Here is a 14676-nt window from a genome sequence, read left to right as displayed (position 1 = left end):
CATACCTAACTTTCTGCTTTCCCAACCTACAGAGAGACTTTGTCCATTACACTTATTCCCCAAAGACATGCTTTAGTCTCTGCTTTCCATTTTCACCTTTGTTTTCCGCAAGAGTTGTCCTTGTACAGGTTGAGAGTACATAAATTTTTCTTCCTGAAACCTTCACATGCTGTCCTTTCAGAACTACAGACTCTGCCTCAGGAACTCCAGATGGATTTCACTGTGGGGCTGTGGATTTCACCATGGATTTCACTATGGATTTCTGCCTCGGGTTGTAGTTGTTTGTATATTACCATATTTTGTTTTAAATCAGGTACTTAAAAGTGAGATATTTGCAGTCCACACCTATTTTGAATGTTTTAGGTATTTAGAAATGTTGGCTGAATTGCATTGAATGAAATCAGGACATTACTATTAAAGAAACATAATATGAACAATTTCATAACAATGCATAACATATGTGAAGAGATTTAGGTGCTTCATATTGTTTGATTCTATATATAAAGATTTCTGCATCCACATTTTATCAAGTATCTGTTAGTATCCCCAATTTACAGATGAGAAAACTGAGGCAAAGATAGGTAACTAAATTGCCGAAGGGTCACAAAGCTGGGGAGTTGGATGACCCTCTTACCCAGCTACCTCTGTCTGGGAAACATGCTTTAAACTGATTTCCTCAGGGTCTCATCTGTCTCCCCCTCAACCCTGCTACAATGGTTGCAATTCCCAAATGGAACTGGGTGTTTGAAAAAAGCTACTCATTTGCTCTTAACTCTTACAGTTTCTCTGCTGTTTCATCCTTATCACTCAAATATGAAAATTGCTTCTTTTGTTCAAATTCTAATATCTATGTTTTCATTTTACTTTCAGTTACTGAAAGTAGAATTTATTGAGCAAATACGCATACCTAATAAAAAGAGAACATGTGTTGAGTTTTTATTTAGATATTTCCCTATAAATTATCTAATTTAAAACTCGCAATCTCCTTGGGAATTTTAAAATAAACTCCATGTTCCAGATAAGTGAACAGCATGCTTGCCTTCTAAGTACAAGGCTAGTATTTGAAACCTGAACTGTTTAGTTCCTGGAAGCAGGAATCCTGCTGCCTCTCTGGCACATGTCACTATCTGGCACTAGACAGGGACTTTTCAGGAAAGAAGAGCCCCAGGCATCACTGGACCATCAGCTTCAGGGACAGAAGCGAGAGTGGCACTAAAAAAGGGGGCAGCAGGTCCTGTCAAATCACACTCTCAGTGATTGGATATTCCGAGATCTTGAATGTTCTATCCTGTGCAGCTCTTAAATATAACCCAAACATTTTAGTAGTATCTCAAGAACTTTTAATATTTCTTGGGTGTTGTCTGATTTTATCACTTCTGTCTTCCCTAGTGAGTGATTTCTAATATAATGTATCAGGACTTGGGCACATTTCAAACCCAGATGCTTTCCTGTGTTTCCTCTGGCTCCATTTCTCTGACTACACAGAGAGAGCCTCTGTCACAGCAATTGTCATGTGGGATGGTGGTTGTTCCTTTATTGTTCTCTTCTATTCAATGACAAGATCCTTGAGAAAAACTGTCTCATTCTTCTCTATCCTAGGTGCCAAGTGTGGGGATGAAGCCAGCACTGGATTTCTAGAATTCTGTTGATTTCCTTTTAATATCGAAGTACACAAGAAACTCACATTGAGTCTTCTAAATTGTAATGTTAACTAATAAGGAAGAGTGACAGACCTCATATATATGATTTGTGGGAAAAATCTATTCTTTCTCCACAAGCTACACGTTTACAGCTCTAAAGAGTCTTACTACAATCACTCAATGATCTAACAGTCAAGTCTAAAATTATAATTCCTGGCTGTTTTGTTACCTGAATATTGATCTAGTATTAGGTTTGGGGTGTAAGCTTTGTAATCACCAACTTGAATGTCAGGTCCTGAAGATATGCACATTTTACATAATTGGACACTGAAGTATGTGCATTGTCTTGGAAAGTATTTTGTTCTTTAAACCAAATTAGTGACTAAGGCCTGAGATTGGGGAACTGTATTTCAATTGTTAAAAGGTAATTGCTTTTAAACCTTTTCTTCCAGTGGTAATTTATTTTCCCTTAGAGCATATACCTGACTTTAAAAAATATGGGTACTGATAGTTTAATTCTACTAAAATTGGTCAGGTACTATTTAAAGTGCTTTGTATGTCTGAGTGCATGCAATCCTCACAACACCCCTCCGATAAGTACTATTAAGATCCCCATTGTAAAAAAAAAAAAACTATCCCCATCTTAAAGATGAAGGAACTGAGGCACAAAGATTCACATGATTAGTACAAGATTATACTGTTGTTAGCTATATTAGAAAGTTAAGTGATCTAGCTCTCTAGATCATGTTTATAATCAATGAACTGATTATAAGCCTATACAGCAGGCATCTTGTGAGGGTATCTGCAGTTGTTCTTAGATATGTTGAAACAACATCTGGGCTCAGAAGTCTTACCAATTTCTTCTATTTCTGCCCAGGCTGAAAAGACCACAGCATCAGCCAGAGGGCACTGAGGCCAAGATCAAGGTCAAAGCTGAGGGTAAGTAGAGGCTCCATTTCCTCATTTTCATTAATTAAGTTGCTATATTTCTTGACCAACACAAAAATTAGTGGAACATTAATTATTGAGAGCCTCTGGCCTGTTTCCTGCTATTTCCATTGCTCTACAGACTAAAATTAAAAGATGAAAAATAAGACAAACTCCTCTTAATTATCTCATAGTCTAACCACCTGAAATTTCTCTAGAATCAATATTATTGATGACTTAACCCAAATATATCTGAGAATTAAATACTGAAGACTCCTGTATAATCAAATAAGTTTTCTTTATACCTGGAATATTCTACTGCAAGCTAGAAACCTAATGAGAATTTAGGGTAGAAGAGTTTCAAAAGTTTCATCTATCTAGTATATACTTTACAACAGATTGCCGCCTAACTCTGTATCATTTTTTCCGTGAAGACTTATGACTCACACCAAAATCTTTACAATTATAAGTACTTGATGTTTCAGTCACTCAGATCTCAGTTGCTACAATACAAGCATCTCTAGATCATCACCCAAGGGTCAAAACTCTCTTAATTTTCTAGAGTATATTTAACTACCTTAAAGAAAAGATTCCAGTGAGTCTCACCCTAATAGCTTAAATGAGGTCACTTGTTCCCAAAGATTAGATTATCCTTTGACTTATCCATCACTTTTTTGAGAACATAATTTTCCTTCTTTCATAGATGGCTAAACTCAGACATGTAAAGAGATGTTATATGTACTGGAAAGCTTCTGCTGAATACAAGTTCATATATGGTGTCATAAAACTCTAAAAAGATAAGAATAGAAGCTTCTTATAGCATATGGGTTAATGTCCTTGGAGCAAGACTTGCCATAGAGTATTACATTAGCATATAGAAGATGCTAAATAAATGTGAATTCCTTCCCATTGTCAAGGTCAATTATGGTTACTAAAGGCAAGTGTTCTCCAATTTGTGAGGTATGGTGTGTGTGTGTGTGTATGTATGGGCGTGCATGGGAGTGTGTATGCCTCTCACAATAAAATGAGCAGGGATTCTAATAAGAATTTGTTTTTGTGTATTCATACATCATAATTAATTACTTTGTATGCACACTGTAAAACACACCTAAATGTGTGATATCTCCTCCCCACCTCCCAATCAGGAAAACAAATTCCTCTGCAGGAAATGTAGTAGTATCTGATGTTACATAGAAAGTTTACTTTAGACAAGATGTGGTGGGTGTAATGAGTGTTGGTAATTAGGAAAGAGAAACCCATTTACTAGCACTGAGCTTGCATCCAAAACTGTTAGATATATTATATAATTTGTATATAATTAAAGGTTCTCAAAAACTAAGATTCCCACAATATTTTCACCATTTTTCAAATGAGGAAACTGAGATTTGGAGGAACTGAATTCCTTGCCCAGAATTACAAAGCCATTAAGTAAATCAAATTTTTAAAAAACTGCATTCTTTTATAAGAGCAAAAAAACTGCATTCTTTTATAAGAGCTTAGGTGCAGAAAATTGTCTTTGCTTCTACGCATGCCTTATGCAACTAAAAAGTTTTCCATGAAAATTAAAACTGTAACTGTAAGTTTTGTTTACATAATTGCTCTCTTTGACGTCTTAGATCTCAAATAATCTCTAATAATCCATGCCCTGAATCATAAAATAAATACAATTAAGAAATAACGACATGTTCAGATGTTGGAGATTGATTTAACTTCAATTGTTCAAAAATCCACAAGGCAGAGTCGCATCTTTGTTGGAACACTCATCACTCACCTTACAGATAAAAATATCTCCACTGGTTAAAAAAAAGAAGGAAAGTTTATATTCATAATTATTAATCCTGTTTTATTCCATCCATTTAGAGAAAATTTATTGAAATTCTTCTATGCAGTAGGAAGTATGCCAATCACAGTTCCATATTATTTCCATTATGTAGCCATAAGGTTCAAGATAAGCAATGAATAAATATTTATTCAATGAATAAATGAATTATTCTGAAGATAGAAAACAAATTATGCCCTGATTTTTCATTTTAGTGCCATTTTTTGGAGAGTACTTAATATAAAATTGGTCTCTTTGGATGTAATCCATGAGAAACCAATTTCTGAAGCATGATTAGGACTTTATTAGATGCAGCTTTACCAACACACAATCTTTTTTGTGAACATTAAATCATAGACAACATATCTACACATATTTCCATTGTTCCCACAGAAACAACAGTGTGTCAAACATACTAATACCTTGCTGGCATTTTCCTCAAAATACATTGATTTCCATTACCTGTGTTTCTCTGTTTAATTTATACCTACATGGTCTAATGTCAGTTTTAGAAGAGTGGGCAGAAGCCATTTTGGTACAACAAATAAAAAAGCAATTATCCTCCTTATGTTCATGAACATAAATGTTTTGTGATTAAAAACAACCAAATAGTAGTGGATATAAGGGGCAATTGATTCAGTGTCTAATTACAGGAAAACATCTCAACATTAATTGTGTCAAAATTAGCATTTCTGTCATTAGTGATCACATTCCAAAATGCTCCTGACCATCAGGAAATTGCTCCAATCCATAGTTTCTAGAAGCATGTTTCTCAGCTAACTAATTCAAGACAACCATACGCACTTGAGCACCAGTGGTCATAATTAGACATTGCACAGTTTAAATATAAACTATTTTTTTTGTAACCAAATGGGAGAATTAGCACTACTTGAGTTTGCAAAAATTCTTGCAACTCCATGAATCTCAGTTTCTTAATTTGTAAATATTTACTCCTCAATTATATTTTGAATGGTTCACATGAGATCATGCATGTGAAATGTTACATTCATGTATATATTGGAAATTTTAGTGATTTTGTTATTGGTGGTGTATAAATTATATTCTTACTTCTTTCAATATTTCCTCTCTCTTTAGTCTGTCAGAGAACTTACGTCAAGGGAAGTAACTGTAAAATTATAGATGGCCAATTAGGTAAGAAAAAAGAAAAAAACATCACTTCTGATCTTCTGATCTTTAGCTATAACCATGCTTTACAAAGAGTCTAACAATTTGGAAAAGTAGAAGCTCCATTCATAATTGTTTTAACATGTTGTTTAATACAATGTGGTAGTGTCAAGTAATATGTACCCTAGATATTTACACATAACTTTTAAAAAGCTAGCACAATTTGTTCACATGCACAAGTAGAATGACCTCCATTCGAAGTGTTATAATCCAGGGGGAAACTTTCTAATATAAGGAATTCTAGAAATAGTAATAATTAGGAGCGAGCACTAGAACAGGAGTCAGGAGATTTAGGTCCTATTACTGATCTGATATTAACCACAGTGTGTATTTACACAACTCAGTTAACCTTTTCAAGTTACAGTTTCTCTTTTGTCATAGAAGATAGAATTAAACCAGATGTTCTTGAAGTACATGATTTTATCAGACAATTCTATAATTGTATAATTTTTCCTGAGAGTTTGCTTGAGAAATAGCCTGTGTATGGAGAAAATCATACATATATGTATATATATATATATATATATATATATATATATATATATATGGAGAAAATCTGAGAGTAATATTAGTAATATACTCCCAACATAAATGTAATAATTGTGCTTCCAATCCTTTTTATTAAACAACCAATTTAGGTAACCTAAATGCCCAAGAGTCTCTTGGTTTGCTCACAGATTAGATACCTGTTACCCTCACATGCATTCACTCATACTTTCTATTTTCTTTTTTTTTTTAAGATTTTATTTATTTATTTTTGTGTGGAAGAACTGGGGTATAGGCCAGAGGCATGAGGGATGGGGCTTAGAGGATTCACCAGAGCCAGAGTGGGGAGCAGAAAGGCAGATCTGCTGAAATACACTGCTGAGGGGAATAGTGGGCAAGACAGGAGAGGTCTGCTGCACAAAAGGTGGATGGCTCCCTGGCTGGGACCTAATACATACCACTGGGAGGGCCATCATGGTGGTAGCACTGAGACAACCCCTAGGCCACCAGGGAGGCTCCCTACCTTCTATTTTCTAGCCCTTTCTCTTCTAATCTGACCTGGCCTGGACTCTCTGCTTCTGTTATCTTTGAAATTCTTTCCTCCAGCTCTATCATTCTCAGAGCCCTCCACGTTATTTCAGTTCTATCTCTTCTCTTTTACTCCAACTTCGTTCAGTCTCCACAGGACACTCCTGTGTGGCTGTGGGCTTTCGCAACACAAGTCCCCAAGGTAGACAGTCATTGTGTCCTGACACTATTATCTTCTCTATTTCCTCTTTCTTTTTCATCAAAAGACTTTGCATTGTGACTTTGGAAGAGGAAAAAAGATCTGCCAGCTCATCTCTCATTTAATCCATGTCAGAATTAAATCATTTATTGTATCTCAGAAATGGATAGCACTAACACAGCCAAGTTCAGTAGCTGAATGAACAGAAAAACTATTTTACAATTCAGATGGAGCCCCTACCAGACATCTTCCAAGTGTGTGCCTTCAGATACCACGAAGCAGCCAAGTTACAGCAGAGGAGGTCTTTGCATTCCATTTCCCATTAAGGGTTACTATAAGTACATATGAGGACCTCCCTGGTGGTGCAAGGAGTTAGGTCTCAGCACTATCAAGCTATCAGCAACCACTGCAGCAAGAGGTCGATCTCCAGCCAGCAACTGACCCACAGGGTGCAGCAGACATCTACTGTCTCGCCTGCTGGTCCCCTCAGGAGTGTATTTCAGTCAATCCACCTCTTCTGCTCCCCACTCTGTCCCTGGTGAATCCTCTCACTGCCCCACCCCCACACTTCTGGGTCCTACACCCCACCTCTTGTATGCATAAATAAATAAATAAATCTTAGAAGCTCACTTGATCTAGAGTGTTCTATTAACACAAGAGCATAATGGAAAAACACACAAATCCCGACACCTTCACCTAATTGCTGTTGTTCGCAGAAAGAGTTACTATTTGCTGATTTGAAAAATAAAGATAATAATACCTTCTTGGGTACTGAATTAATACAATCAATATTACACTTCTAGATTATCCTTAGAATTAAAGTAAATGTATGCACAGGATCTGTCACATAAAGATTTAAGATGGACTATTTTTTTTAATTACTATTTTTTAAAGATTTATTTATTTATGCATACAAGAACTGGGATACAGGCCAGAGGTACGGGGGGTGAGAGGATTCACCAAGGACAAAGCGAAGAACAGAACAGGCAGACTGACTGAAATACACTTCTGAGGGGAGCAGCGGGCAAGGCAGGAGAGATCTGCTGTGCCATGTGAGTAGCTGCCTGGCCAGCCGGGTATCGAACTCATGCTGCAGAGGCTGCAGATAGCTTCACAGTGCTATGCTTAACCCCTTGCGCCACCAGGGAGGCCCTTTATTATTATTATTTTATTATTTACAATAGTAATAGTATCCCTTTGAGGGTAGTAGAAGGCACATATTTTTTCCCTGTTAGAGAAAAGTAGGACAAAGAATATTTTGAGCAACTTGGCCATGGAGGTACTATAATGATGACACCTAACAATGGTAGAGAATTCCCTAATAGCAGGTTCTGTGTTCAGTACTTGTCTTGGTATTTGTGAAAATATCCTTACTTAATCTCTTTAAAACATAGAGTTCCATTATCTTTTCGGTTTCCTTTTTTTTTCTTTTTCATCAAAAGACTTTGTGCACTGTGACTCTAAAAAAAGAGGAATTATTTGTCAGCTCATCTCTGTTGGCAGGATTTAGAGAACTTCTTAGAGCAAACTCTCTGCCATCTACAAAAGGGAAAACATCAACAGCCACATTTTGGTACATGTAATGTGAAAATGTTAAAATTCTGTGCTGCCTACTGATGCTAAAGTTTACGTAGAAGAAAATAAACTAGCTATATTTCTTGATGAAGACATCAAATGAGTTATATTATTTTCACAGGAACATGAGATCAAATACAATCTTATGAATGAATCTTTGCTATGATTAAGCATCTATGGACACTATCCAGTAGGAAGAAAACAAAAATTGAATGTTGAAACTGAAATAACTAGGGCATCTTTACTCAGACAAAGGCTTTTTGAATTACTGTGCAGAGGAGGGCAGCAGAAACACCTTCTACTCCTGAACACACTGCCTATTATTGACTCTATAACATTTAACCTGCATTAACAAAATCCTGAAACACATCCATTATTAAGTAAAACAGTTTGAGTAAGTGAAAAGTTTCCATATACTTTCTAATATTTTGAATCTGTGGTGCTTCAGATACTGTTATTGTGTATTTACTGGAGGAAGAGATGATATTATCACTCCCCCTTGTGATTGTGCAGGCGTGTGTGTGTGTGTGTGTGTGTACGCGCGCGTGCTTGTGAAATAAGAAATTTCAATCTGTATCAGTAGTCCTATAAAAATATCTTTGTACATAGATCAAACATAGCTCTTCTACTTCATAATTAAGCATTGCGTTAATAATGTCAGTGTATGTTATAAAAGGATGTTTACATGAAAATAATTTCTAGGGGCCTCCCTGGTAGTTTAGGGGTTAAGTCTCTGTGCTATCACCCTATGGCCTGAGTATGATCCAGGCCAGGAAGCTAACCCACATATGGTGTGGCTGTTTCCCTTAGCAGTATATTTCAGTGGATTCCCCTATTCGGCTCCCTAATCTGTGGTGAATTCTCTCACCCCCTGCATCTCTGGCCTACTCCCCTGTTCTTCTATGCATAAATAAATAAATAAATCTTTTTTTTTAAAAAAAAATAGAAAATTATTTCTTTCCCTTTTATTAAGAATTGGTCTTTTTAGCTTAAAAGGTAAATTATCATTTTGCTTATATTACATACTGTATTGATGTGAACCTTATATCTTTTGACTATTGAGTACAAAATGGTGATTTTAAGCACAGATGGAAACATAATGCTTTGGAAAGGCATTAGACACCCTGACAACCACACTTTTCATACATGATATTGGGTTATTAAGCTTGAAAGACCTTTTCTAATTGTAGATGACTTACTGGCAGCAGCTGCCACTGTAAGTGATATATTCATTGCTTGGGGAGAGCTTTGGAACTTTAAAGGCAAGAGAAACATTTTCTTGGATGGAACATTCCTTTTATCTGCTTTTATGCTTAACCTGATAGACCTTGGACTTGCTTGTTGGAGTGTTCTAGTCACAGCTTGACCTGTCTTTTCCCATGTAGAATATTGCAAAACTGAATTTTTAAAGTTGTTCTTAAAGTAAGGTAGTATTGAAAGTAATCATGTATTTCTCAAATCACCATATAATACCGCTATATTTAATTACTGTCCACCAGCAGCCCTTTCATCAGCAGACAACTGGCAGCATAAATCAAAGATGAAAAAATAATTCTATCCATAAATTAATGTTTGCTTAACATTAAAGTTGGTGGTGAACTGGGATGAGATTATTTGATTTTAGTGGCCAAATACCTCAGTCTGGTGCCTGCGCATATAATTAGAGATACCTGATACTCTGCACCTGGGTTGCCCAACTCTTTCCCAACATTGATTCATGGGAGCTGGTTGAGGAGACATTTTCTGATAACTAGTGAATCCATGTGGGATAGTACGGTCCGCCAACTCTTTGTGTCTGAGGAGGAACTCAGCTGAGAAAGCTGGCCTGCTGACAGGAAAATCTGTTTCATCTTTTGTCAATATGCCCTTACCTTAGGTTACAGTAGCAAACAAGAGGAAGTTACTCTGCCAACGTGAATATTCTTTCAACAAGCTGAGAGAGACAGTTATTGCAGTGTAAGAGCTTCTGCTCTGAGTTAACACCTGCTTCTTATCTTGCTTTGTAAACTTGGGAAAGTTGTTTAACTTCTTTCAGTTCAGCCTTTGAAACATGGATAATAACGCCTTCTTTCTTAACAAGAATCTTTGCAAATAGATGAGATGATTTGTGTAAAGCATTTTGTTTTATTTTTAGTACCTATTAAGTGCTTCAGACTATATTCTCTTCCTTTTGACTATATTCTCTTCCTTTTCAGGACAGTTCAATAGAACTCAAGACACTTCTGGAATTAGGAAGAGGTGCTTCTTCTGAACAATGGGAACTCTCAAGCTAGATCTTATAGGACTTGATCCCTTAAGACTAACCCAGAAGTAAAATAAATCAATTTAGGTCGAGGACAGTTATAAGAGAGAAGAGGAACTAACATATCTCAGGTATTTTCTAAGGCATGATTCTTGGTGTCTTCTATGCTTTAACCTCATAATATATTCTAAGATATATGTGCTATAATTTTTATTATATATGAATGTATATGAAATTATGTTTACATGTATCTAAATTATTATGTATCTAATTTCTACTATATATGGAGGAGAAAATTATCCAAGTAGAGGATGGCAAAGGTGGTATTTGAACCAGGTCAATCTGAGTGTTGGGCCCATGTTTTCCCCATAGATTGTGCTGCCATTTTTCTGCTATAATTCAGTCTGACTTCATTTCAGTCCCTCTGATCTTAATGAAAGCTGCTTCCCCTTCAGTTTGCCAGTTAAAATTTCTTCATATCTCATGCCTCTCATGAATAGCAATTTAAATCAGAATGCATTCCTTGAAGAAAGGCAGTTTAAGTTACTGACTTTAGAAGTGTCACTGACCTGATGACCAAAGACTGTTTTCTCCTCAAGATCTGTTCTTTTCTATTCTTTTTTTTTTTTTTTTTTTAATAGAGGCATGTTTTTTTCTTTATTTATTTGTTGCTTGTTTGTTTTGTTTATACATGCACTGGGTACAGTCAGAAGCGCGGGAGGGTGAGAGAATTCACAGCCAGAGCCAGAGCGAGGGCAGAGCAGGCAGAAGGACCGAAGTACACTGCTGAGGGAGCAGCGGGCGGCAGGAGAGGTCTGCGCGCATGTGGGACCCTCCTCCAGTGGCCGGGAGCAGCCGGGATTGAACGGCACCGCAGAGGCCGCGGGCAGCTTCGCAACCCAGCGCTCTACCGCTGCGCCACCGGGGAGGCCCCTCTTTCTATTTCTTTTTGTTACTTAAATTATTGTCTGAAGTCACAGAGGAGGCTTGAAATATGTGCTTTGACTGATATGTGATGGAAGGAGATTCACTCATGCTCCACCTTTCCATATTAATTACTAAGGTCTTGGGAATCTATGTTGCAAAGCAAAATGTCATTACTCTAAAGTACTTTACTGACATAAATTCATGTTATATTTAATCATCTATCATAGGAGATGAAACTTCATTCTCACCAGCAACAAAATTAGTCATTCCAAAGGAAATCAGTAGAGCATTCTGTCAACAATGTAAATAATTGTGTACTAATGTCTTCTCCCATTTTCAGAGGCTCTTTAGTGGTTTATCAGGCATTTACATCTCATAGAGATAATTTGCAGTCCAATTCTGTGTCCCTTTCAAGTCCGTTACCCCCAAGACATAATATCATAAATGTTCATTCAAACTCCATGAATTGTCTTCAAGTAATTGTTCTTTAGCTTGCCCTGCTAAGGAGTTGGTAGAGTGCATCTAAGTGGGTCAAATTGAATGTAATGAATTGGGTTATTTTCTTTCATGGAAATAAGTAGCATATGTCTTGTGTTTTTTCCTAGAGACACATTTCAAATGTATTATGAGGTCTTTTTACTTTTAAAATGCTAGGTTAAGGGGCATGCACTCCTGCTAAAGGTACCTCAAAAGTGTACACAGATTCCTTATGGGAATGTCCTTAATTCTCTGGTTTGCTTCCTCTTTCATGAAAGTATTTTCCTTGAAGTCATAGAGCTGCAATCCCTATGTATTCATTTCTAGCTGACCTCAAGTTGCTCCTTCCTGGAGGTGAATCCCAGCAATTAACTGATTTCTCCTTAAGAGGTGTAATAGATCTAGACATGAAGGAAAATGCTTCTGTTCAAAGCCAAGGTGCGACAAGTAGCTGATCGGATTTAACTTGAAGTCCTATATCCCATCTTACTTTTCCTTTACCCTTTTCATCACAGAATCTTTTGCTACCCACATTTTTTTAATAAACTCTTTATAATCTGGCAACAAAATTACCTAAACATGATTTCAACATCTTTATAAAATAAGGGCAAAAATATGATAATCAATTAATTGCTCTAAATAAACAGGACTTTTTTTCCTTTTCTATGGGCCATGGGAGTTGCCCATCATTTCTCTGTGTCACATACATCTTTCTTAAAGCTGAAACCATTTAAAAAAATCTGTAACACCTAAGAGAAACTTACACATGTACTGTTATCTACAAGAGCAATCTGACAATGTCCCTTCCCCCAGATTAAGGCGGTGACTATCCCTCCACACAGATAAGCCTCACAGTTATCAAATACAGAATCTGCTATCTGTACTTGGAAGTGCTTAACCTCCATATTTGACTGAAAAGACAGCCAAGGAAGGATATTTATAATTTAGCAACAGTCTTATAATTCTTTATGTAACCAAGCTCTAATTAAAAAGAACACAGTTTCATGCCTAAAACCATATGGTTTCACAAAACCTTTCCAAAACATCTCTTCTCTACCTATGATTTAATAAACCTCTTGCTTAAAAATGTCTTCCTAATGCAATGGCCCACAGTGCATGGAATCATTGTACCTGTCAATCTTTATAACCCTCCCATAAACTGTTCCTCCCTTACATACTGCATTTCAGTAAGTTGGAGGGTCATTATGAATAATCTGCATGTTAATTGCTTATCTGTAACACCATTCGGCATAGAATAAGTGTACTTGTACAAATCATGTAAAATCAGATGATGTCACTAATGTTGAAAGTATTATATATTCCATATTATAAATACATACATAAGCATATATGTATGTATGTATGTACTTATGTATATGGATATATAGGTGTAGATCGATAATTTTTGTTAACTATGGAAAAGGACTGATAAATCCATGCCTAGATGTGCAGAGCTAATTTTAGAAGCAGATGTGAGCACCATAGTAATTATAATAGGGCAAGGTTTTTGTTGTTATTGTATGGTCTTGCATGGTCAGCTGGCTTTTGGGTTTCTTTAGTGAGAGAAGGAATCGATAATTCTAATACGATGTAAACATCCCCCATTCCTCACCAAAATCTTACAGAGTTCTAAATATGCACTCCAAGACTGAAGACACCAATTCTGAAATAGAGGCATCATGGCCCCTCTGGGGCACAGACACTGCACACAAGCACAACAGGAGGGCCTGGGATCTAGCCCCCCACACACACTCACACAGGTACCTCTTTCCCCGCAGGCCACCCCGAGCAACACCTCTAGTGATCATCGCCCTGGGTTGGCAGGCACTCACAGTCACACTCGGGGGCGGGGGTGAGGGGGTTCTGAAAAACCTGGGCAGAGAAGGGGGGAGCTGGGAGAGGCCGGGCATTTGGGGACAGCAGCGGGAACCCTCCTGGTAAAGTCCCCGCGCCTCCAAGAGACCCAAATCCTCTCCAGAGGTGCCCCGGCGGATCTGCATTATGCCAAGGCGCTGGGCCAACTCACCTCGACGAAATAAAAGCAGGGCAGGAGGGTGACGCTGTCCTTGATCACTTTACCCTTTGGCCTCTCTTTCGCCGACATCCCTGCCGCCTGCCCAGGGCTGCGTCCTAGCCCGGGCGAGGTGTGCACCGCGCGGCGGAGGCGAGCTGCTTCCTCCAGCCGCAAGCGCGGGCGCAGCTGCTGTCACATTCCCGCGGGCACCGCTGGAGCCAGCGCGCTGCATGCAGCGCCCCCGTCTCTCCCCGCCCCTCTTTGCAGTAACCTGCGCCTCCCCGGCTGGCGGGTCCTCCGCCTCCCCAACTCTGCCTCCCGCTCTCTGGTTTTCTCCTGGAGAGACGTCCAGCTCTCCTCCAAGTTGCTGCTGCAATGGCTTCCCCTCCCTGCCACTCGCCTTCTGCTCTCCACCGCCCTTGCGAATCTTCGCGGGTGTCACAGACTGACGTCAAGAATCGGAAAAGGGGACGCACCCCTGGATTCTGCAGCAGTGAGCCTGAGGAGCTAGACACTACTACCGCCTGGGATGCTGCTTGGGTCAGTCTGAGATCGCAGCTCCGAATTGCTGGAGAGCAGATGCTCAGCTCCTGCGCTCTGACCCACGGCACGAAAACCCATCTCTACCTGCGAGAATGAAAACTTGGAGACTATACT

General features: G+C 38.2%; 1 protein-coding gene across 1 annotated transcript in view; it reads right to left on the bottom strand.

Annotated features, from left to right (window-relative positions):
* The window catches only part of PLPPR4 (phospholipid phosphatase related 4), a 40453-nt gene extending 26051 nt beyond the window's left edge, over positions 1 to 14402 (bottom strand). Inside the window, exon 1 of the mRNA XM_037500174.2 lies at positions 14032 to 14402. Within this exon, the coding sequence (XP_037356071.2) occupies positions 14032 to 14109 (78 nt within the window). The 5' untranslated portion in view covers positions 14110 to 14402. The remainder of the gene's footprint in view (positions 1 to 14031) is intronic.
* Between the last annotated feature and the right edge of the window lie 274 nt (positions 14403 to 14676).

The sequence above is a fragment of the Talpa occidentalis genome, unplaced genomic scaffold, assembly GCF_014898055.3.
Source record: "Talpa occidentalis isolate TD23 unplaced genomic scaffold, MPIMG_talOcc4v2.1 talOcc4.9, whole genome shotgun sequence".
Taxonomy (NCBI): Eukaryota; Metazoa; Chordata; class Mammalia; order Eulipotyphla; family Talpidae; genus Talpa; species Talpa occidentalis.
Note: the sequence above shows the minus strand (reverse complement) of the source record. Positions and strands in the feature narration are given on the sequence as shown.